The sequence below is a fragment of the Cervus canadensis genome, chromosome 7 (genome assembly GCF_019320065.1).
Source record: "Cervus canadensis isolate Bull #8, Minnesota chromosome 7, ASM1932006v1, whole genome shotgun sequence".
NCBI lineage: Eukaryota > Metazoa > Chordata > Mammalia > Artiodactyla > Cervidae > Cervus > Cervus canadensis.
Genome location: NC_057392.1, coordinates 25,714,436 through 25,738,960, shown reverse-complemented (window position 1 = coordinate 25,738,960; position 24,525 = coordinate 25,714,436). Strand labels below are relative to the sequence as shown.

General features: G+C 45.9%; 1 protein-coding gene across 6 annotated transcripts in view; it reads right to left on the bottom strand.

Annotated features, from left to right (window-relative positions):
• The window catches only part of DOP1B (DOP1 leucine zipper like protein B), a 132,699-nt gene that overhangs the window by 1,947 nt on the left and 106,227 nt on the right, over positions 1 to 24,525 (bottom strand). For 4 of the 6 annotated variants that reach the window (XM_043474687.1, XM_043474689.1, XM_043474690.1 and 1 more), the window contains 11 exons: positions 23,236 to 23,340; positions 23,058 to 23,124; positions 21,036 to 21,180; positions 14,719 to 14,804; positions 14,384 to 14,493; positions 14,101 to 14,247; positions 12,578 to 12,639; positions 11,937 to 12,065; positions 3,637 to 3,773; positions 1,799 to 1,854; positions 1,353 to 1,514 (listed from right to left, as the gene is read on the bottom strand). In XM_043474687.1, the coding sequence (XP_043330622.1) occupies positions 1,353 to 1,514; positions 1,799 to 1,854; positions 3,637 to 3,773; positions 11,937 to 12,065; positions 12,578 to 12,639; positions 14,101 to 14,247; positions 14,384 to 14,493; positions 14,719 to 14,804; positions 21,036 to 21,180; positions 23,058 to 23,124; positions 23,236 to 23,340 (1,206 nt within the window). Of the gene's footprint in view, positions 1 to 1,352; positions 1,515 to 1,798; positions 1,855 to 3,636; positions 3,774 to 11,936; positions 12,066 to 12,577; positions 12,640 to 14,100; positions 14,248 to 14,383; positions 14,494 to 14,718; positions 14,805 to 21,035; positions 21,181 to 23,057; positions 23,125 to 23,235; positions 23,341 to 24,525 lie in introns of those variants that run through there. The other 2 variants (XM_043474688.1, XR_006270533.1) reach the window with 2 other exon arrangements.

Genomic DNA, 24,525 nt, shown 5'->3' with positions numbered 1-24,525 from the left:
ATAGAATCCCTGCTCCCTTTAGCTCGCACCCCTCAATCCACTCCAATCATCCCTCAATTCACTCCTCAATCGAGGCCACCACTTAACTACTTTCTGGGTACAGGTTTTTTTATTCTGGACATTTCATACAAATAGAATCATGGTGGGACATGATTACATTACAACCAATGTACTCCACGGTTGTTTGTGCCTGGCTTCTCTCACCTAACCTACTATCGTCAAGGCTTGCCCATGCTGTACCGCTGTACCACGCACCAGCACTTCACCTCTTTGTGCTGTAGACTACTGCATTGTCTGGACACACCATATGTTATTTACCCGCTTGTCAGCTGATGGACATTTAGGTTTTCTCTACTTTTTGCCTATTATGATTAATGCTGCTATGCATATTCACGTACATTGGAACTCACTTAAAGAAAAACAAAACAAACTTTCTTTTTTAGAGCACTTTGAGGTTCATCCAAAATTGAGCAGCAAGTATGGAGGTTTCCCATTTGCCCCCTGCCCCCCCTCTAGTATACAGAGCCTCCCTGTCAACATTCCCACCAGAAGGGTACATTTGTTACAATCAGTGAACTGATACGGACTCACCATCATCACCCCAAGTCCAGAGTTAAGCTTAGGGTTCATTCTTGGAGCTGCATCTTCCATAGGCTTGGACAAGTGTGTGAAAATATGTGTCCACAGCATAGAGTCACACAGAGTCATTTCACTGCCCTGAAAATCCTGTGCCCTGCCTCCCTCTCCACTCCTGGGACACACTCATCTGTTTACTGTCTTTACAGTTTTGTCCTTTATAGATCATCATGTAGTTGAAAACACATGGTATGTAGCCGTTTCAGACTGGCTTCTTTCACTCTGTCTTTCTAACCACAAACATTTCTACACGATTTCTCTCTTTAGAGGGGCAGGATGGAGAGAAGTGGCATCTGGGGCCAGGCATGAAATGAAACATACGAGCAGCTGTGTTAAGCCCACAGGATATGTGAGCCAACAAGGGCAGAGTGAACTGCGGAGAGCGTGTTCCATTTAGTTAATTAGAAACAAAGAGACCAAAAAAAAAAAAAATACACAAATGCAGTGAGGCTCACCAGTGGGGGACTCTGTCTTATAAGCACCCAATAGCAAAACCCACTGAAACACACACACGAACAGAAACCCATCTGTAAACACTACTGTGAGCCAAATTCACCAAACCACAGATGTTGCAAGTAATCTGAAACTCGGTATTCTGAGCAGGCTCCTCGGCCACTGGTAACCCACATGGTGTACAGGAAAGAACCAGTGAAAGGGCTGACGAGGAAAGAAATGTCACCTCCTTTGAAGAGGACACGTGGTCTCCTATGACTTACATTTGAAATAACGGCATCTTGTCAGGTGGAAAAGAAAGTGCCGTGTCCAGAAATTTGCAAGCTGATAAATAGAGGACCAGCTCACTCTGGGGTATCTCCCCTACCGACGGCCCGTTTCCATCAGCGGCTCCAACTTTCATTCTGTTGATTTTGTTGCTGTTTCTATAAATTGGCAAAGAAACTCTTGTTAGAAATTCATTCACATCTGCTGTAGTCCTTTTGCCTATGAAATATCCATAAGAAGGTTTTTTCCTTTTGAGAAGTGGTCAGAATAGCTGGTCCCTTCACAACTACTTCAAGAAAATGGTGTTTAGGATTATCTAACCCTACGTTATAAATTGATGTCCACAGTCTGGATCTAAAAAAAAAAAAAATCAAAACAAACAAAAAAATACAGTGATGTCCATTAACCTTCACATATGTGCACAGACTCATACACTACTTACCTCAATGATTCACTGTCCTTTTTCAGCTCTTCTTCAAGCTGTATGAATGCCTGAATCTTAAAAAAAAAAGTGAATTCAAGTTACTATTTGAGAGAGGTCAGATCTAGCTTAATGTTTAAAATTTATATATCCATAAAAATCAGCAAATAAAACAAAAGAAGGAATCAAAACTATGAAAAGACAACCTATTAAATGGTAAAAAAAAATATTTGCAAACCAAATATGGTAAGGGATAATATCCAAAATACATAAAGAACTCATACAACTCAATAACAAAAAAGCAAATAATCAACTGAAAAATGGGCAGAGGACTTGAATAGACATTTTCCCAAAGAAGATATAGGAATGGTCAAAAGGCACATGAAAAGATGCTCAACATCACTAATCATCAAGGAAACGCAGATCGAAAGCATGATGAGACATCATCTCACACCCATTAGAATTGCTGTCATCCAACGGGTGAGATTATAAATGTTGGTGAGGATGTGGAGGAAAGGGAGCCCTTGTGTACTGTTGGTGGGATTATAAACTGGTACAGTCACTATGGAAAACAGTATGATGGCTCCTCAAAAAATTAAAAACAGAACTACCATATGATCCAGTAAACCCACTTTTGGGACTATGCTCAAAGGAAATGAAAATATTCTCAAAGAGATATGTGCACCCCCATATTCACTGCAGCATTATTTACTAGGTTGGCCAAAAAGTTTGTTCAGGTTTTTCTGTGACATGGGAAGAACCTGAATGAACTTTTTGGTCAACCCGATACAACAGCCAAGACATGGAAACATCCTAAGTGTCTATCAACAAATAAATGGATTAAAAAACTGTTTCATATACATATATATGAATATATACATATATATATATATACATACACACATATATACACACACAAGCATATACATATGCATATGTGTGTATATACACATACATGCACATGTATATATGTATGAGAATACACACACACAGTAGAATGTTTTTCAGCATGAAAAGGAGGAATCTTGCCATTGGCACATCTGCAGTAATGTGGAAGGACTCTGAGGGCATTACATTATGTAAAATAAGTCAGAAGAGAAAGACAAAAACTGTATGATCTCACTTATAAGGGGAACCTAAGAAACAAAGCAAAACCAAACCAAACTCACAGAAGAGATCAGAGGCAGGGGGTGGGAGGAGGGAAATTGAATGAAGGTGGTCAAAAGGTACAAACGTCGCTTTATAAGACATATGTTATTACTAGGGATGTAATGCAGGATGTGACAACTGCAGTTAAAGCTGCTGTAAGTCACAGGTGAAAGTAAAGACAGTAAATCCTGAGTTGTCATCACAAGGGAAAAAATTGTTTTCTTTTGGATCCATATCAGATGGATGTAAACTGAATGTGATAAGGGTTTCATGATATATTTCAGTCAAATCATTACGTTGTACACTTTAAACTTATATGCTGCTGCATGACACTTATATCTCAATAAAAGTGGGAAAAGGCCAGTTTAAAAACTAGCAAATAGGGAGTTCTATGGAGGTCCAGTGGTTAAGACTCAATGCTTTCACTTCTGGGTTCAATCTTTGGTTGGGGAAGTCAGATCCCAAAAGTCGCACAGGATGGCCAAAAAAAAAAGCAAATAATATCAAATTAATTTAAATAACTACAGTTGAGAGGTCAACTATGATTAGAGGATAAAATATCTCTACTTAACCAAGAGCTGACCATACACTACCAACTTGATTGAAAATTTTACAGATAAAATTAGATATACGTGAAAGTTTACATTATTCCTGAAAACGCATTTTAAAGAGCTCCAATTTTATCTCAAGGATAAAGTATTTACACTTACCAATTCAGAGACCATTATTGGCCACAGTGAAGTCAAATGTTGGGGAGATATTCTTAGCAGCAAAACTCTGAAAAACAGAAACATCTGAGCAGCAACTGAGGATGTCTGTCCCACTCTGAGATTGTCTGTCAGGCGTTCTAAGGAAAGAAGATTTTCGAGATGTCACACAAATGAGGAGTTTGGAGCGTCTCACTAGACAAAGAGGAAAAACACAACTGCAGTTGCTCTGACATTTGACAACTGTACATGAGCGGGGCGTTGGGAGAATCGTATTGCTCTCCTTGTTTGCCCACAGACCTCTTCTTTGTGAGGCACAGCAGTTCAAGGCCTTTGCTAAAGAAGTGAATCAAGGGTCTCTTATTCCCCTGCTACAGCAGGAAGGAGGGCATCAACTTCTGGCTCAAGCCAGAAATCCACTGCACCATCAGTGAGAACGTAAATGATATTGGTGGCTTTTTAAAATTTTTGGTCATGCTGTATAGCTTGTGGGATCTCAGTTCCCTGACCAGGGATCAAACCCGTGCCCCCTGCAGTAGAAGCATGGAGTCCTAACCGCTGGACCTCCAGGGAAGTCCTGTAAATATTCTTCTAAGAATATGAAGCATGAGACATCGAAACCAAAGACAGCCCTTGGTAAGGATTGGAACTATAAGACCACATAGGTTGGTTGGCAGATGACACTGTATTTTGGGGGTGAGGAGTGACAAGTGAAATGAGTGAATAAAAGAATTATTCAGTTAAGTTTAGGTTTGATGACTATAACAAAACTTTCAATTCCTGCAGGAAAAAGAAACTCTCTAGTCCCTAAGTCTTCCCAATTTCTCCACTGAAATAACTGCTTGTAGAATGTGATTCTTCTCATAATTTAGGGTTTCTGAGGAATATGACAAATTGCCATGACAAACAGCTGAACTGTGGTCGTGCTTGTTAAGATTCACTGGAGTACATTAGTAATAAACTTCTCTTAAAATCATATAATATAAATAATATTCTTTTATCCTGAGTATTTAACCTCTGTTCAACAGTAACAGCAAAAACAACAGTAAAAGCAAAAAGTTTATCTCAATCTCTTACAGTTCCAGTGCGAAAAGTAGTATTTCACATAACTATACCACATGGGTGAAAAGAAGAGCATCCCAAATGATGTAAAATGTTGATACAAGTACATACAATCTATGTTCACTGCAATCCCTACAGCGACCACTGCAGAAAGCTTTAAAAAGAGACACATCCCCAAACCCACTTTAAATAAATCAAAAAGGAACGCTGAAAAAATGTTCAAGCAACCTCAGGAAAATACAGAAAGGCAAACAAAAGAACAAAAACACAAGGAACAAACAGAAAATTTAAAAAAAGGCATAATATATCCTAACATGCCAGTAATTACATTAAAGGTAAACTGTCTACACCTGCCAGTTAAAAGAGAGAGATTGGTTGAATAGATTAAAGAAATGACCTAGCTGTATGCTATCTTACACAAAATTGCCTTCAAATATAATGACCTAAGTAGGTTAAAGGTTGCCAATGTTTTAAGAAAGCTGGAGTGGCACTATTAACATAACACGGAATGGACTTCAGAGCAGAGCAAAGCACCAGGGTCAAAGAGGGACACTGCAGAGGGCAAGGTCAATTCAGCAGGAAGAGATAACGTTCCCAAATGCCTGTGCACCGAACAAGAGGTCTAAATTACAAACAGGAAGAACTACCAGAACTCAAAGAAGAGTAACTTCTGACAACTGTAGCTGAGGTTCAACATCCCTACCCCATGACTGATAGAAGCCCTAGGGAAAATAACAGTCAAGTAAGGATAAAGTCCTGGGTGTTCATTGGAAGGACTGATGCTGAAGCTGAAACTTCAATACTTTGGCCTCATGCGAAGAGTTGACTCACTGGAAAAGACCCTGATGCTGGGAGGGATTGGGGGCAGGAGGAAAAGGGGACGACAGAGGAGGAGATGGTTGGATGGCATCACCAACTCGATGGGCATGGGTTTGGGTAAACTCCAGGAGTTGGTGATGGACAGGGAGGCCTAGCGTGCTGCGATTCATGGGGTCGCAAAGAGTTGGACACGACTGAGCGACTGAACTGAAGGATACAGAAGAACCGAGCAATACCATCAGCCTGCAGGATTTAAACAACACTTGCAGGACACTCCGCTCAACACAGCAGAATTCATCTCATTAACTGCTTGTGGAACATTCACCAGGACTGCTTTATGACCCGTGATAAAATCTAACTTCAACAAGTTTAAATTCTACAAAGAATGTTCTCTGACCACGTGTGTGCTCAGTCGCTCAGTTGTGTTTGACTGTGACCCCCTGGACTGCTGCCCGCCAGACTCCTCTGTCCATGAGGATTCTTTAGGCAAGATTCTCCAGGGCTGCCATGCCCTCCTCCAGGGGATCTTCCCAAGCCAGGAATCAAACCCAGGTCCACGGCATTGCAGGTGGATTCTTTACTGTCTGAGCCACGAGGGAAGCCCACTCTGACCATGATGGACTTAAACTGGAAATTAATTGCAGAAGAACAACTGGAAACACGTGGAAATTAACAAACTTCTATTAATAAATAAGATATGGGCTTAAGAGGAAGCATCAAATAAAAAATATAAAGAAATGAATGAAAATTAAAAGATGATCAGATTTTGTGGGATATAATTAAAGTAATGAGAGGGAAATGTATAGCACTAAATGCTTACATTATAAAAGAAGAAAGCACTCAATTCTATAATTCAAGCCTCTATGTTATGAGACTTGGAGAAGGAAATGGCAACCCACTCCAGTACTCTTGCCTGGAGAATCCCATGATAGAGGAGCCTGGCAGGCTACTGTCCATGGGGTCGCAAGAGTCAGACACGACTTAGCGACTAAACCACCACCACCACCAACTCGAGAGACTAGAAAAAGAACAGACTAAACCCAAAACAAGGACAAAGAAGGGCATGATAAAGAGCAGAAATAAATGAAATTGCAAACAAAACAAAAATAATACAGAAAAAGCCCCCCACAGTTTGGTAATTTGAAAAGAAGAATAAAACTGATAAAACTTCTAGAAACACTGACCCCCAAAAAGAGAAGGTAAATTACCAATATCAGGAATGAAACAAAGATTATCTCTACAGGCATCAAAAAGGATAATGACATTTGAATTATTGCTTAAATGAGGGTGCAAAATGGTAAATTCATTCTGAAAAACAGTTTGGCAGTTTCTTAGAGAGTTTCTTAAGAGCTCCTTAGAGTGTTAGATGACAAAGGTCCATCTAGTCAAAGCTATGGTTTTTCTAGTAGTCATGTATGGATGTGAGAGTTGGACCATAAAGAAAGTTGAGCGCCAAAAGAACTGATGTTTTTGAACTGTGGTGTTGGAGAAAACTTTTGAGAGTCCCTTGGACTGCAAGGAGATCCAACCAGTCCATCCTAAAGGAAATCAATCCTGAATATTCATTGGAAGGACTGATGCTGAAGCTGAAACTCCAATACTTTGGCCACCTGATGTGAAGAACTGACTCACTGGAAAAGACTCTGATGCTGGGAAAAATTGAAGGCAGGAGGAGAAGAGGACGACAGAGGATGAGATGGTTGGATGGCATCACTGACTCGATGGACATGAGTTTGAGCAAGCTCCAGGAGTTGGTGATGGACAGGGAGGCCTGGCGTGCTGCAGTCCATGGGGTCACAAAGAGTCAGACGTGACTGAGCAACTGAACTGAACTAGAGAGTTAAACACACATTTACCACAGGACCCTGTAATCAAATCCTGTGTAGAGAAATGACAATTTACAACCACACAAAAATGGTACATGCAAGTTTACCATAGAGGCTTTATTCCTAATAACCCCATACTGGAACAACACAAATGTCCTCCAGTTAAATGGATAAATGAACTGTGAAACGTCCATAAAAAGGAGTATTATCACTCATTGAAAAAGAGCAAATTCTTGATACACCCATGAACCTACCTCACTTGCCTCTGGATGGATCTCAGAGGCATTGGACTGAATGAAAAAGCTATTCTCTAAAGGTGACATACTGCATGATTCCATTTATGCAATATTCTCAAGGTGACAAATGAAAGTGGTAGAGAAAGTGATAGGTGAGCAGTTTCCAAGGGTTAGGGCTGGGTAGAGAGCGTGACTTCAGGGAACTGCTTCGTGGTGAGGGAAGAGTTCTGTGTCCTGGCTGTGGTGCTGAACACAAGAATCTGTAGAGGAGATTCATTCACAGAACTGGACACACATATAAACATACACAAGAAAAATGCATCGTAGAAACTGGTGAAATCTGAACGGGTATCTAGTTGAGTTGTGGTAATATTCCCATGTCAATTTTCTGTCTTGATGAGGGACTATGCTCATGTGAGATGTTACCACGGGGAAAGCTGGATAAATGGTACACAGAAACACTAGGTACTATTGGTGCAACTTCTTGTGAGTCTTAATCTATTTCAAGAAAAAACAGATTTAAAAAGAGTAGTTTGTACACATAGGGGATATTTCATATTGATACTTCAAATAAAAACTAAATTCATGAGATTCTTCTTCAGTCAAGATGAGCTATTTTAGAATCTCTAATACTCCTTTCTTAGCTGAGTGATAAACCTTACAGTCTTAAGGAATCCTTGTGAGCAGAGAGTGCAGACAGCCCTGAGCCAGGACTCTGCACCACTGTCAAGGTGGCAGAATCTCATTTTAGGCTGGCCAGGTAATCTTGCTGAGCCCGCTTCCTATCTGTGAAACTCACCTGCCTCAAAGGGTACCGCATGAAGACCATAGCCTACTGCAGGGAGCCAGAGAGCTCAGACTTCAGTCCAGGTTTTGCCAGGTAGTGGCAATGCAACTTTACAGAGGTGCTAATCCCTCTGAGCATCCGTATCTTGATGTAAAAATGGAGTTAACACAGGACAACGAGGAAGACTTAAAAGATGGGAAGGATTTCAATGGACCTGGAAGGAGCCGCCCTCATCAGTTAAAGGGCATGGAGTGTTGCTTCGAGGTCTTTCTGATCCCTTCGTCAGGGGCCTTTGTAGGGGGTGATGCCTGTTTTTCTTTCATTCTAGACAAGCAGCAGTTGATCATCCTTCCCATTAAAAAATAATAATTGGTTGAGCTCATTTACAGATTCTTCTGAGATCAATGTAAAATTTATGTCATGAGGAGCCAAGATATACGGCATTACTTAGCTCCGCACTCCATGCACAACGATCACCCACACCCAGGGCTGCTTGACGGTGGTCAGTCAGGGGAAAGGACCCCAGAGGTTACTCCAGAGGAGAAATGCCAGGCCTTTCCCATTCCTGCCTCCTCTGATCAGGACTCGACTCTTTACCATGGTGTGCAATTATTTAGAACCTTATGGATCGTTTACTCCCTTGACCTCATTGCTCCAGGGGCCAGTCAGTGACCCAAGACTGTCAGAGAACACTCTGAAACCCACCACTCCAGCACCGCCAGCGAGTTCCACTCTATTTTTTCAAACAGGTAGTATTTAAAAAAAAAAAAAAGAACCCTTGAGTTATCCAAAGTGGAAGGTATGTCTATGGAGAAATTCCTCTTTCTCCAAGGGCTCCCAAACCATTTCCTACTTAAAGTCAGCATGAAGGTGACCTCTATACATATAAGAAAGTGAAAGTGAAGTAGCTCAGTCGTGTCTGACTCTTTGTAACCCCACGGACTGTAGCCTACCAGGCTCCTCCATCCATGGGATTGCCCAGGCAGGAATACTGGAGTGGGCTGCCATTTCCTTCTCCAGGGGATCTTCCCAACCCAGGGGTTGAACCCGGGTCTGCCGCACTGCAGGCAGACACTTTTCCCTCTGAGCCTCCAGGGAAGCCCTCATATACATATATGCCATATATAAAAGTACCATATAGAATGTGTATACTATTCTGTGGCCCCCTACTTTTCTCCCCCTTTCGTGATTTCTCAGAAATCCTGCTGTGGTCAGACTCGCCACGCCGCTGGTTAAGGAAGGCCACTGTCTGTCCTCTTCTTGTTCTACACACTGGACAGTTCTCTTCAGCCCTCTGGGGCTCAGCCCAGGTTTTAGGAGAGCTTCTGACAGGAGAGAAGGTGGACCACCTGGTGCACTGGCCCCCGCGCGCTCCTTCTGGGACAGGGGCTTGACGCTGCCCTTTCAGGCCCCTGTCCCCTGGCCAGGTGTGTGAAGCACCATCCCAGATGCTGCCCGTGAACCACAGGAAACGTGGTTCCTGTCGCTCCTCCTCCCTCCCAAATCCTGTCAGGATGCCACGAAATTCAGCTCTGACTCTGCTCTGAGCTGAAGGCTTTGGGGGGGCTGCCATCATCTTTACTGGCACTCCTGGTCACCCTCTGATCACATCAGCCCATTAGTACTTCGAGTAAGGATCTGTCCTATCTGAATATTCGCTTTTACACATCGTAGGTATTCAGGATGTTATGGCATGAACATTTCCATGATGCACTAGACGTTGCGGAAGTTATGTCAGCTGAAGTAGAAAATGGTGTCTTTTATTATTGCCAATGTAAAATACTATCATAATTAATACCTAGGAAAGCTGTTAATGTTTTGGCCTAAAATCATTAAGACCTTTCAAATGGTTAATCAAGTAGGGATGTGGGCTGAGAACTAGTAGTACTAATATTTAGGAAAAGCATATACTTCGTGAACTGACAGATATTTATATGAAAATTTTTTAGGAGGGCAGTGTTAAGAGATTTATTGCATAATTCTCTGTGGATAAGTACAATAGCATGAATGACTCTCAAACACAAAAGAAGCCAGACTCAAAGGCTCTACACTGTCTAATCACATTCATATTTATAAGACATTCTGGAAAAAATGAAACTAGATGAACAGAAAGCAGATTTAGCGGTTGATGGGGTCAGGGGAGGAGATGACTTCTGAGGGGCAAGAGCGAACTTTCAGGTGTGATGGAAATGTTGACTGTAGTGGTGGTTACAAGACTGTGTGTGTTTATCAAAATTCACAGAATGGTACAGCCAGAAGGGTGACTTTTATTGTATGTAAACTGTTAGTCACTCAGTCGTTTCTGACTCTGAGCAACCCATAGACTGTAGCCCACCAGGCTCCTCTGTTGATGGAATTCTTCAGGCAAGAATACTGGAGTGGGTAGCCATTCCATTCTCTGGGGGATCTTCTGGACTGAGGGATTGAACCTGGGTTTCCTGTACTGCAGGCGGATTCTTTACCATCTGAGCCACTGGGGGATGTCATCTTTACTGTATGTAAATTAAAACTTAATAAACCTGACCCTCCCCCCAAATGACTGACATCATCATAATTCTAGTACTTGTAAAACTGTTTTTAACACTACTACTCGATATTTAATATAATCTTGAAAGATTTTTTTTCACTTCATTAAGAAGAAAAACACATTTCTGCTTAAGAATTCTTTCATATCTTGGAGGAGGGTAAATTAGAATGTTCATCTTAACATTTCATGAGGAGCGGGAAAAACCCTCCAAAGTCATTGTGCAACATCCATATTCGTTGTTTAAAAAGCATTTTTGATGCTAACTGTTTTTAAAGTCTTTATTGAATCTGTTGGGCTTCCCAGGTGGCTCAGTAGGTAAAGAACGTGCCTGCAATGCAGGAGATGCCGGAGATACGGGATCGAGTCCTGGGTCGGGAAGATCCCCTGGAGGAGGACATGGCAACCCACTCTAGTATTCTTGCCTGGAGAACCCCCATGGACAGAGGAGCCTGGTGGGCTACAGTTCACAGGTCGCCAAGAGTCATGATTGAGGCAACTGAGCCCAGCACAGCATTGAATTTGTTACAATATTGCTTCTGCTTCACCTTTCAGTTTTTCTGGCCCAGAGGGACGTGGGATCTTAGTTCCCCAACCAGGGACCGAACCCCCCACCCCCTGTGCTGAAGGTGAAGTCTTCACCACTGGACCACAAGGGAAGTCCCAGTCATTCATTTTTGAAGCAGATAAAGGATACTGTGAGGGTGAAGGAGAAAAAAACTGCTAAGGAAAAAAGGCACTCCTCCACAGTCCTGTTCCTCTGCTAGCCTCCATTAGGACTCCACCCTCCAAGCATCTGGACTGCAGGAGGGATCGAGCAGGAGACAGTGCCGAAGAAATATGGCCAGATTTTTAAAAATGACCTAATAAAAACTAACAGCACTATAGCAATTGATTTTTAAAACAAAGTTCCTGATTTACCGAAGTTCTTCTACGATCACCCCTGGGGAACACTCATCTGACATTGGCCCATTCTGCCAGCATGTGCTGGCCCCTCTGGGACTGTCTGTGTGGGGAGGGGGGCTGGGGGGGAGGGTGGGCCTTCTTACCTTGGATCAGAGGAAGGTAAAGGTGGTACTGATCAGGTTCTCCACTGAAGACAGCAAAAGCCTGGCGCTTTAGCAGCATGGCTTTCTGCTCAAAACTGGAGAACAGTTTTAAAGAACTGCTCTGCATGTCTGGAATAAATACAGCAAATAAGGTTCACTTAGTTAGAAACCTACAATGAGAGGTAAGTGATGAGAAATTCACACAAGTGTTCATTCCTATCTCCCCTGGTGGAATGTGATCTTGATTAAGGGCATGTAGCTATTAGCCAAATATTTAAAATTTATAGAAGTATTTACTTCTTGAGTGATACTTAATGATAGGGTGTTTGAAGACGATATGCGCTATAGGAAAGTACTCCTAACAAATTATGGTCACCTTATCATTGCTTTCAAAAGTATTTTCTCCACTATAAAAATGCAAAAATGGTGGTTAGAGGCATTCTTGTCAACTGACTAGAACTAGGAAGGTTCACTCATGGAGTCCTGACAAATCCTATCCGCCACATTACAGTTTGTGGCTGAAACTGCACCATAAAAAGTTTGAGTCATGTTCTGAAATACGTGGTAAAAGCTGATTATGACCAAAAGGCTTTGGTCCTTTAAAGTGTGACTTATGTGCATGTTAACACAGAAGAACTTACTCATTAGATCTTTAAACATCGTTTTCTCATGAGTCAGAAGATGGTCAATAATGGACTTCCAACTGGATATTTAAAAAAAAAGAAAGCAAAGTTAAATATGCAAAGGGTGTCAGACAGTTCAGTCAAAAATATCAAGGAAAAATAACATGTCCCTTTAAGATTAAAAACTCTTTTCTGAAAAGTTAGTGAAAGGGATGAATAGTTTTTACATAAGGAGAAGCTAAGAAGAAGCTCTTCATTTATAACCTTAATATAGGGAATAAATAACCTAGGAAGTAATAAATAATTCCCAGACCACCATAAAAGAAAGCACTCATTCAAAGTTCTTTGGCTTTTGCAAAAAGAAAAGTGTTAGTCACTCAGTCGTGTCTGACTTTTTTGCGACCCCATGGATCGTAGCCCATCAGGCTCCTTTGTCCACGGGATTCTCCAGAATCTGGAGTGGATTGCCATTTCCTTCTCCAGGGAATCTTCCCAACCCAGGGATCGAACCCTGGTCTCCTTCATTGCAGGTGGAATCCTTTACCATCTGAATCAAGAGGCTTTTGCAAGAGTTGCCCTTAAATGTGTTTGCACAGATGAAGTCCATACACTTGTGTTGAGGAACAGCAGTGGGGGTCCTGAAGACAAATACCACTAGTTTTCATCAGAGTCTCCCACAGTGCAACAGGATTACAGGGTGAAAGTGAAAGTTGCTCAGTCGTGTTCGACTCTTTTGCGACCCAAGGGACTATACAGTCCATGGGATTCTTCAGGCCAGAATACTAGAGTGGGTGGCTGTTCCCTCCTCCAGGCTTCTTCCCAACCCAGGGATTGAACCGAGGTCTCTGGCATTGCAGGCGGATTCTTTACCAGCTGAGCCCCCAGGGAAGCCCAAGAATACTGGAGTGGGTAGCCTGTCCCTTCTCTAGCAGATCTTCCTGATGCAGGGTGAAAGACCATGGTCAAAGAAGCTGACCAGTCTCTACCCTTGACCCCTGCTGTTAATAAAGACACATTCAGCCAAGCCACGGGCAGAATTACGAGTGGTTCTGCTGACCTCCGAGTAGAAGGCGCAGTCAGTTCATCCTGATTCCACGCATCTCTGCTGGAGTGCACGATCTGGTGCATTCCTGGGGGCTGCACGGTCTCAGCGAGGACTCGTGCAGTGTGAGCCCAGAAGTGGGGGAAGCACCCGAGGGTCACCACAGAGCCCTGTCGTCTCAATACTGGTCCAGCATCTTGTGATTACAAGACAGAGCAGCATAGACCAAGTACTGCTGGAACCCCTTGTTATGCTCTTTAGGAATAATAACAATTCATCTCTTGATTGGGAAAAAAAGGGTACCTGTGTCGTTTTCAAAAGACTTACATTCCTTCCCCGGAAATACACCGATAACCTGTGAGTGGTGTCCTGCGATCTGGGATGATAACAGTCAGCTCTGCTCCCCAGTTCAGGAATGGGAACTAATTACAGAAACCCACACACTTTGCCACGTGAGGGTTCCCAGCCCGTTTTTATAAATCAGGACGGCATTTCTTACTGCACACAAGATGTGTCCATCTGGAAGAAGGCTGGGTCTAAGAATAACTCCAGGGCTTCTTTCTTCCAGGCTCGCTTGGTATAGGCATACCCACTCAGAGAACTCAGCAGCTGGGCGCCCGCCCGGAAGCTGGGGGCATTGTAGGTGCTGCAAGGGCGTGGGAAGGGCAAACGGTCAAGGTCAGAGGCCGTGAGAGGAGCCGTGTTGGATGCATTTCCCGTGAGCCATCTTCCCACACCGGGGCAGGAGTGGGCGGGCTTGGGGGCTACAGAGGAGGCCGTACCTGTGATTGCGTAGGTAAGGAAAAACATAGTAGAGCAAACGTGAGATCAGGGGCACTGCTTTCTCCTTCTCGTCACTTCGGTAAACCATGTCCAGGAGTGGCGCCAGGACCTAGGAGAACAGGAGTCGGCAAACAGGACTCTCCTAAAGGAAGTGGCAATATGGCGTACACACAGCCTAGCCTAGGAGGACAACCCCATGGGGCAGCCAGAGGCCCAGGCCGGCTTACGGGCTCAGCTGGGACGGGGCAGCCCGAGGCCCCAGTCTCTGAGAATGGACGCACTCTGGTGAAGCCTCATTCCCCCAGAGGGGATGACGAGGCAGACACATCCTTACCTCTGCCAGGAGCGACAAGGCCTGCACGCTGTACACCGAGGGCGCAGAGGCAGAGACCATCGCTGAAGCGGCAGCGGCAGCATCTGCTGAGAGAGACATTTGTGTTTTAACCGTGACAGATGGGGCACTTGCCCGCTTGCCCAGTGGTTAGGATGCCGCGATTTCACTGCTGGGGCTGGAGGTCACTCCCTAATCAGGGAGCTAAGATCTCGAGGGCCGAACAGCCAAAAAAAAAAAAAATCACGATGGATTGGTCACCATTTATGCCCCCAAAGCATCACGTGAACGTGAGTCACGAGTCTCTACCTTTCACTCTGATGACGCATGTTAAGTATGTGTTAGGTATTTTTCTCTTCTCACGTGTTCAGTTTTGGCAACCGAGAACCTTTGTTCAGCACCAGCTCACCATCTTCCTCCCTGCTTCTCTTCCCATCATCATTCTTGGAACTTCAACATCCCCTTGGGTGGTGCCTCTGTCACCCTGGCCTCTGAGCCCCTCAAGTCTTTTCAGCGATCTTTTTATTTTGCTCCAGCTCACCTAGCCGCTGTCACCGTCACACACATGGTCGCTCCAGTTTCCCAAATCTCCATCTCTAGCCTCCTGTCATGACCGTGTCTTATTTTACCTGCTCGCTTACTCCTGGAACACTGCTCTGACAGCTTCCACCAGCCCCTGGAATTCCTCACTTTAACCCCCCAGGTCTTCACTTCTCTTCCTCCCCACCCACACCCGAGGTCCATCAGCCACCTTGAGAGCATCCTTCATTCTTTTTCTCCTCTCTCCCTCCTGAAGCAATCACTCAGAAGCATGCAAAGCTGGCTAAACCCAGTGATTGCCTGGTTCCGCACAGCGAAATGTTTCGGAGGAAAAAACCAAACCACTATGAAATAGATCTCACTCTATTTCATGACCATGAACCTCAAAAAACCCCTGATGCTACTAGATACACCTCCCCCATGTATCTCAGTGCTATGCTGGCCTCCTCACTCTCCAACCTAATTTGCCTCCTCCTTCCAGAGCCACCACTACATGCACCTTCTCAGCTGGCAACCTCACTTCATATTTCATTCAGAAAATAAATGTAAACAAATGGGAACTCCCTCAGTTTGGCCCTACGTGTTATTAATCTAGCACACTGATATCCACGTTCTCTGTCTTGTCTGTTTGATAGACATGTTCCCGGCTCTTGTCAAAGAACAGTAATTCCATTGACCATGTTAATCCTGGCCCTATGGCTGTCAAGACCTGATCTGGGAAAGACTGAAGGCAGGAGGAGAAGGGGACGACAGAGAAAGAGATGGTTGGATGGCATCATCGACTAGATGGACATGAGTTTGAGCAGGCTCCGGGAGTTGGTGATGGACAGGGAGGCCTGGCGTGCTGCAGCCCATGGGGTCACAAAGAGGCGGACACGACTGAGCGACAGAACGGATGGCTGTCAAAGACGTCACTTTCTAACTATCCTTTCACCTTTTGGCATTGATTTCTACCGCTCTGCTGCACTGTTTTAGCACCACACAAATATGCTTTGATGAACTCTAATTGAAGAGTAATCCAAATAAACAATATTCTTTGGTCCTTAGTACTACATCAGTAGGGTTCCCTGATGCCTTAAGCGGTACAGAATCTGCCTGCAGTGCAGGGGACGTGAGTTTGATCCCTGGGTCAGGATGATCCCTGGAGGAGGAAATGGCAACCCACTCTAGTACGCTTGCCTGGAGAATCCCATGGACAGAGGAGCCTCTCGGAGCATTACGTTGGCGAGTGGGGAAGGCAGCATAGCGCCAAGGGACATTGTGGGCAGGGTAGGGGGTTCTCTATGGGGTTTCCCTTGTAGCTCAGTTGGTAAAGAATCTGCCTGCAGTGCAGGAGACCTGGGTTCGATTCCTGGGTTGGGAAGATCCCCTGGAGAAGGAAATGGCAACACACTCCGGTATTCTTGCCTGGAGAATCCCATGGACAGAGGAGCCTGGCGGGCTACAGTCCATGGGGTCACAAAGGGTCAGACACGACTTAGCGACTAAACCACCACCACTACCCTATGGGAGGGTTAGCATATGGGCTGCAGTCCATAGGGTCTCAAAGAGCTGGACACCACTGAGCCCGCATTCACTACTTCATTCCTGTCCCGCTGACGAGTAAGCCTCAGCGGGTTATCGACACCCACTGCCAGGTCCTTCTCAGCTCAGTCCTTTATCCCCCCCGACCCCAGCGTGCCATGACCCCCAGCCGTCCAGAGAGCCTGCGTCCTTATCTCACACTACTTCTCAGCAGCCTTCTACCGCGCGCCTCCTCCCTTCTTCTGGAAACACTCTCCTCACAGTTTCCATGACTCGATGTTTTCTCGGTTTCTCCTCCTACCCCAGTGACCTTTCCCAGACCATCTCAAGATTTAATACGGCCATGCAAACCCAGGCTCCACTTCCCTCCCTCCAGATGTTCCTGCTGCAGTCTTCTCCATCGCGGGAGCTGTTTAAACCAAAACCCGAAGTCGCCCTTGACTGCCTTTTGGTGACTCCCATGTCCAGGCCATCAGCCGGTTCCGGGGACCCTGCCTCCCCACCAGCCCACTGTGTTCTAGCATTCGTGCCTCTAAACCAGCGTCAGCTGCGCCCGAAGCACCACCAGAGTCCTCTGCCTGAACCTCTGGTTTCTGTGGCCCATGTTGCTCTCAGCAGTCACACTGATGTTTTCTGAAAACTCAGTCAGATCCTGTCACTGCTCCAAACGCTTGAATGGCTTCCCACAGCAAGCGGGCGGATGGCCAAGCCCCAAGGCAAGCTCAGCCTCGAGCCCCATGGCCCTCCTCCCCCGCGCTCTCCCGGACCTCGCCTGACTGCTCGGTAGGTTCCCAGAGGGCTGGTCTCGAGGTTTCTGGGTCTCAGCCCACTCCCACCCCAAGGGTTTGCCATCCCCACCCCCACCCCGGGGAGCGCCTCCTTAGGTCTCTGCATGCTCTTATCTTTTATTTCTGGCTGTGCTGGGTCTTTGCTGCTATGCATGGATTTTCTCTAGTTGCAGCAACTGGGGGTTCTTCTGTTGTGGTGGGCTTCCCTGCTGGCTCACATGATCCAACTGCCTGCCAGGGAGGAGACCTGGGTTCGATCCTTGGGTCTGGAAGACCCCCTGGAGGAGGACACGGCAACCCATTCCAGTGTTCTTGCCTGGAGAATCCCATGGACAGAGGAGCCTGGCGGGCTACAGCCCATGGGGTCACAAAGGGTCAGATGTGACTGAGACACTAATACTTCTTCTCACTGTGTTGCAGTGTGCAGGCTTTGATAGTTGTGGTGCATGGGCTTAGCTGTCCTGAGGCACATGGGATCTTAAGCTCCCTGACAAGGACAAGGATGGAATCCTTGTCCCCTGCATTGTCAGAAGGACACGCAACCACTGGACCACCAAGGAAGTCCCCCCGCAACTTTATCTTTCATTTCTCAGCACAACTGTCACTTCCTTGGGGACATGTTCTGTAACATCTAAAGTGAACCCAGCCCCACTCCCATTAAAAAAAAAAAAAAAAATATATATATATATGCATATATCATTTTGGAATGACTCTGCATTTCCAGAAGAACTGAAAGATACCTTTTGTTAATTTACTCTGGACCATCACTTCCATGTCACCCTCTCGACAGCAGAGGCCCTGCTCATTCTGATTGCTGCTGGAGCACCAGCGTCCAAATCATGGTGCGTGGCACACGCCAGACTCAAACATACATGGAAGGCCCTGCATGTTCACTGCATGCATAAAGACTCTAAGCCGAAAAAACACATCACTTGAAGGCTCGCTCTGTTTCACGCTTTATATCACCAGGGTGCACACTTAGTTTGCTTAAGACTGAAATAAAAAAACAGTTATGATCCAGAGACTCTTTTGGTACTCTATACTTTGCTAATTAGTTCAGTTCAGTTTAGCCGCTCAGTCGTGTCCGACTCTTTGCGACCCCGTGGACTACAGCACATAGGCCTCCCTGTCCATTACCAACTCTTGGAGTTTACTCAAATTGCTAATTAAGACGCCTCAAGTCACTTTCCGCTTTGGAATTCTATGATTTTTTTTTTTTTTTCTTTTTAGGCTGCACTGCCCAGCATGTGCAGTTTCCCCAATGAGGGATCAGACCCACGTGCCCTGCATTGGAGCGCTGAGTCTCAACCACTGAACCAATGGGAAGTCCAACGATTTCTTTTCTTAAATAAAAACTCAGATAATTATTTTACTACTTTACTGTCTTGAGGTTAAATCTAACGACGGCAGAGAAGTCAGCCCAGAAACACTTGATGCAGCTCAGCTGAGCTGGTGGTGATGGCGGTTCAGTTGTTCAGTCGTGCCTGACTCTCTGCGGCCCCACAGACTGCAGCATGCCAGGGTTCAAGAGGCAGTTTCATCCGCACATTGGAAACTACGGCGGAGTAACTGAGAGCAAAGGAGTCAAGGAGAGGCACAGACTCTCCCTCCCTGGAACCACAACTGTAACAGAGCCACAGCCTGAGAAAACCTAATTGTTGGTTTACGTTAGCAAATAATAGTATACGCGCTACAGGATCTTCGATCCAGAGTAAAGTGTGATTACTTTTCTTACGTAAACCGCAAAGCCAGCTGTCAGATAAACACGGCAGAAGCGATGGAAAGCGGTGCTGCAGTTTGTCTGCCCAACGCCATCCCTTCTCCTCCTGGGAAGAGAAGCCCCTCTTGGGTGGAAGACCACTTTTCAGGGCTCCTGGGCACGAGCCCTTCCTGCCCGCTACTGGGCCAGCCGCGGACCAGGGAAGAACCAACCAGAACGCCTGCACAAGATGTGATGAACTGCGTCTGAACACGTGGTTCCGACTCTGCCCTCAAAACCAGACACAGACGCCTGGGCATTTCACAGACGTGAGCCAGAACATCTTGGGCTGCTGTGGCTCTGTTTTCCTGAAGTGGGTTTCTGCTACTTACAAGAGAAAAGAGCCCAGATTTCTTGACACGCCGTCCTTTGTACATTAAAACCCACGAATTCAGTTTTGTTTCTGCTGCTGTAACAACTGCTAATGATAATGATCGAGGTCACATCAAAAGAGGAGGGAAAGGGAAACGTGAAAGTGAAGTGAAAGTTGCTCAGTCGTGTCTGACTCTTTGTGACCCCTCGGACTATAAAGTCCATGGAATTCTCCAGGCCAGAACACTTCAGTGGGTAGCCTTTCCCTTCTCCAGGGGATCTTCCCCACCCAGGGATTGAACCCAGGTCTCCTGCATTGCAGGCGGATTCTTTACCAGCTGAGCCACCAGGGAAGCCCGATTTTCTTGTCTAGTGCCGAGCAGTGTGGGGACTGGGCATAGTGTCTGCGTGTTAAATTATACTGGGAACTTGCAGAAATAATCATTAATACTTGCTCCAAGATATGCCTAATCCTGTAAGAAAGACTAAACTGACTAAAGCGGCTCACTTATCAAAATAAGCAGCGTGTTCATGAAGATTCACTTGCGGGCCCCCGCCTAGCACTGTGTCCACCAGTGCAGAGGTCACTAACTCCACCCAGTCCCCACCTTGAAACATCTGCCACAGACAACTCGACCTATGCCCTACATCCCCCTACCATCCTCCCCAAGCGTGCCCTGTTGAGACACCCCTCTGACTCGGCCAATTTCTCCCTTGCTGCAGCGGATCCAATAACCTGAGATGTGCCTGACTGAAAGATTCGTCTGGTGGTCTTTAGGGCACCAGCAACTGGCAGTCTACACCGTGGCATTTAATTCAGACCCCTCAGGGGTTTCTGGCTGGTCAGTGGTCCTCCAAATAAACAGATGAGTCTCCTTCCAGAGTCTCCCGATCATTTGCCTAGGAAGTTAGAACTAATAATGAGGCTGGGGTGAGCCTACTGTGTGTGACCTCCATGATAAAATCTTAGTGACCTGGGCAATGACCAAATACAAGGATCTCTGGAAAGCAGGCCAGAAATGAAATACATCATTTGCTTGACAACAGTGAGTTGGTTTACTAAGTTTTCTTTCCACGGCTCCACAAAAACAAACAAACAAACAAAAAACACATGCATTCTCCCTATTCTTTACCTCACAAAGATTTCTACCACTGAGTCCATGCAAATTATCTTGGGAAGTTATTTCCCAGGACCCTCATCTAGGCTCATGGAGGGCTGAACACGGTAGCATGGGTCATTGGCACCCTTCCAGTGGAATTCTACTGTTTATTTTACTATGACTTATGTTTATGACACTACAACTTATATTGTAAGAAGCAAAGCCAGGTCACTTTTAATGCAGAGAGAGACCCGCTAGCTGGCAGCAGGCATTACTTTCTGAGCCATATATACCTACCATGCAAGTCTTCCTCAGCATCGGATTCTTCTAGAGAGATCTGAGGCTGGGCCTTCACTTCCAAGTTCCTGCTCAGCCAGCTGGTTTGTTCCAAGGAAGACCCAGCAATGTTCCCAACAGCATCCAGAATTTTTTGAGTGACTTCCTGAGAGGAACCGAGAGAAAAGAGGAAAGGAAGTTAAGAGAGTCTTAAGTGCCTAAGGTAGCATCATCCAACAGAAATATAATGCAAATCACAGCTATGAAGCATACAGGTAATAAAGTCTTCGAGGAGCTACCTTAAAGGAAGAAACAAGTTCACGGTGTGTAACTCGATACATCCAAAGTAGTATCAACATATAATTGATATAAAATTAGTGAGATTCGGCATTCTTCTTTGCGCTAAGTATTTTCAACCTGATGATGCATGTCTTATGCTTACGGCACGTTCAGTTCAGGTAAGCCACATTACAAGGGTTCAGCAGCCAAACGTGGAGCTGTGGCTGCTCTATGGTCAGTGGGTAAAACGGATACACAGGACGTCACAGCCGCACAAGGCATTTGGCAGATTCAATTTCTGGTTTCTTTAGGACCATGGGTTCTTACTAGAGATGCACCTTTGATGAACACGACCAAAAACAAAACTGAGGAGGTTCAAACTGACTTGAGGGTGAAAAGCACAGGAGTGCTCTCAGTACAGAATCTGGTCAAGCAGCCGGGACACGAGAGGAGACACGGAGCGGGTATCATGGGGTATCATCAGCTAAGAGGGGCTAGACATCCCTGACACGTGAGCAGTCCTGGCTTCTGCTCTGATTGCGGCAGGTGCATTCAGGCATGAAGCAAGAGTATATCCCTCCCTGGTGGGAGGGACGGGGGTGGCACGCCCGGGCAGAGGTGTGGGGGTGGACGCTGGCAGCAAGGGAGATGGCGGAAGGATGGATGGATCTGGGGATGATCGCGAAAGGGAAGCCAGGCAGAGAAAGACACACGTCAGATGACAACACTGACAAGGGGAATCTCTGATGCGGCACAACAGGACCTATCTAGGAGACAGAAAGCAGACTCACAGAGACAGAGACAGACTTGGGGGTGCTGAGGGGGAAGGGGGCGCAGGAAGGATGGAGCAGGAGGCTGGGATTAGCAGACGCAAATGATTACATATATTGGATGGACAGATGACGGGGTCCTACTGCAGAGCAGACAGCAACTGCATTCAACATCCTGCGATAAACCATAATGGAAAGAAAGAGGAGAAAGAATGCATATACGTGCATAACTGAGTGACTCTGCAGTACTGCAGACATTAACATGGCGCTGCTTACGCGTCAATAAAATAAATCTGAAAAAACATCAAGACAAGGGGTTGAGGACTTAAGAGAAGCCACCATTTCGAGGGCAGTGAGCAGATGGGGAAGTCAGGGTGCCTGGAAGCGGCGGGTAGGGGTCCGTGTCAGGAAGCCTGGGACCTTCTGGGTGGATGCAGGGGCCCACTGAGTCACCCTCAATGCCTCGTCACTCCATCGTCACTTCTACTTATTGGCCGGGTTTCTACTCAAAGGAGATTTTCCTTCTCTGGTGGCTGAGCTTTACTTTTGCTTTTCAGTGTTTTTGAAGTTTCCCATGAGTCTGAATTGCTTTAAAAAAGAGGAGGGGGGAAGGTTCTAAGGAAGGGAATCTGTGTATAAAGACAGATTTACTGCTCCAGCCATGCTGAAGAGTGAGCCTGCACACATCGGGATCCAGGCGGAAGCAAGCGGGCACCTTGCAAATTGCAAGGTGGATGGCTCAAGGCTGACATGAGAACCGTCATCTGGAGACTCTATCGAGTCCTCTGAAGACAGTGATACAGGGAGTCAGATGTGGGAACACGTGCAAACCTAAGATCTGGTTCTGCCCCATGTTTAATGTTTATTATCTCCAGTGAGATTATCTGAAGGTGGGGGGGGGGAGCGGTTAGGGGCAGTGAGGGGGGTTGGGGGTGTGGGGCAGGCAATGCTCTCTTGGGAGAGGAACCATCCTCCTGGACACGCACATACAGACCTGCAGGTCTTTTTGGTCCTTCTTGCTCTCCAGGTTTGGAGTTCTTGTCACAAAGTCATTCAGCATGCTGTTGAGAGACAATCAGCTTCAGAACGAGAATGCTAGCAGAAATGAAAACATACATGCTCCTGGAGAAAAAAAAAAATGAGGTAACGCTGAGTGGCTGGGAACACGGTACCTGAGAAGCAGAAAGTAACCGGGGGGAGCCAGATTCAACTGCACGGACTCCTTCAACACACCCAACAGCGAAGGGAAGTTCTCTTGCAAGGCTGTTGCTGGGAGCCTATTTAATAAAAACAAACAGACAACAACAAAAAACCATAAGGAAAAAAAAAACATCCAGCCATGAACAGGTCCAATCAAAATGCTTTCTTATAAGCACGTTTTAGGTGCAGGCGGTTAGAAGGCACAGGACAATGCCTTATCTGCCTGACCTGTTTTGTTCTTTTTAAATTAAAATACACACGTGCTAAATTGCAGTATTCTGGCAAGAACTTGGGGGCTTGGATTACCAGCCACCCGTCTAAACAGGTCAGACGCTCCTGGTTTCCTCGTCTATAAAGTGAAAGCCTTGAACTGGAGGATGGATCTCTGGGCCTGTTCTGGCTCCATCTAGCATTTGGCCTCCCTAACATCACTGGAAATGCAGAGTGAGCCATCGGGAGGTCGCAGAGGGTACAGTCAGGGGTTACCCAGCGGAGGCTGATCTTCAGCAGCTCTCAGGTCAGGCCTCACGGGAAATGAGGACTTGGGGTTGTTGCCGTGGGGTGACGCTGCACTGCACAGGGAGGCAGCTGGGCTGCAGCCAGAGGGTCCCAGGATAGAGTGCTGGTCCCTGACTCTCGGCCTCCTGAGAGTCCTGGGCAGGGCCTCCTCCCTGAAAGGAGGCTGCCGTCCCTGCGGCTGCTGGACGAAGTCATTCAGGCCACTGCAGCCGGCGCTTGCTGGGATTACGACACGTATGAGTGAGCACTAGGAAGGACATGGGGAAAAGTGGAAGCAGTGACACTTTATTTTCTTGGGCTCCAAAATCACTGAGGATGATGACTGCAGCCACGAAGTGAAAAGACGCCTGCTTCTTGCAAGAAAAGCTATGACCAACCCAGACAACGTATTAAAAAGCAGAGATATTACTTTAGCAACAAAGGTCCACAGAGTCAAAGCTGCGGTTTTTCCAGTGGTCATGTATGGATGTGAGAGTTGGACCACAAAGAAGGCGGAGCGCCGAAGGATTGATGCTTTTGAACTGTGGTGTTGGAGGAGACTCTTGAGAGTCCCTTGGACATCAAACCAGTCCATCCTTAAGGAAATCAACCCTGAATATTCATTGGAAGGACTGACGCTAAACTGAAGCTCCAATACTTTGGTCACCTGATGCGAAGAGCCAACTCATTAGAAAAGACCCTGATGCTGGGAAGGATTGAAGGCAGGAGAAGAAGGGGACGACAGAGGATGATATGGTTGGATG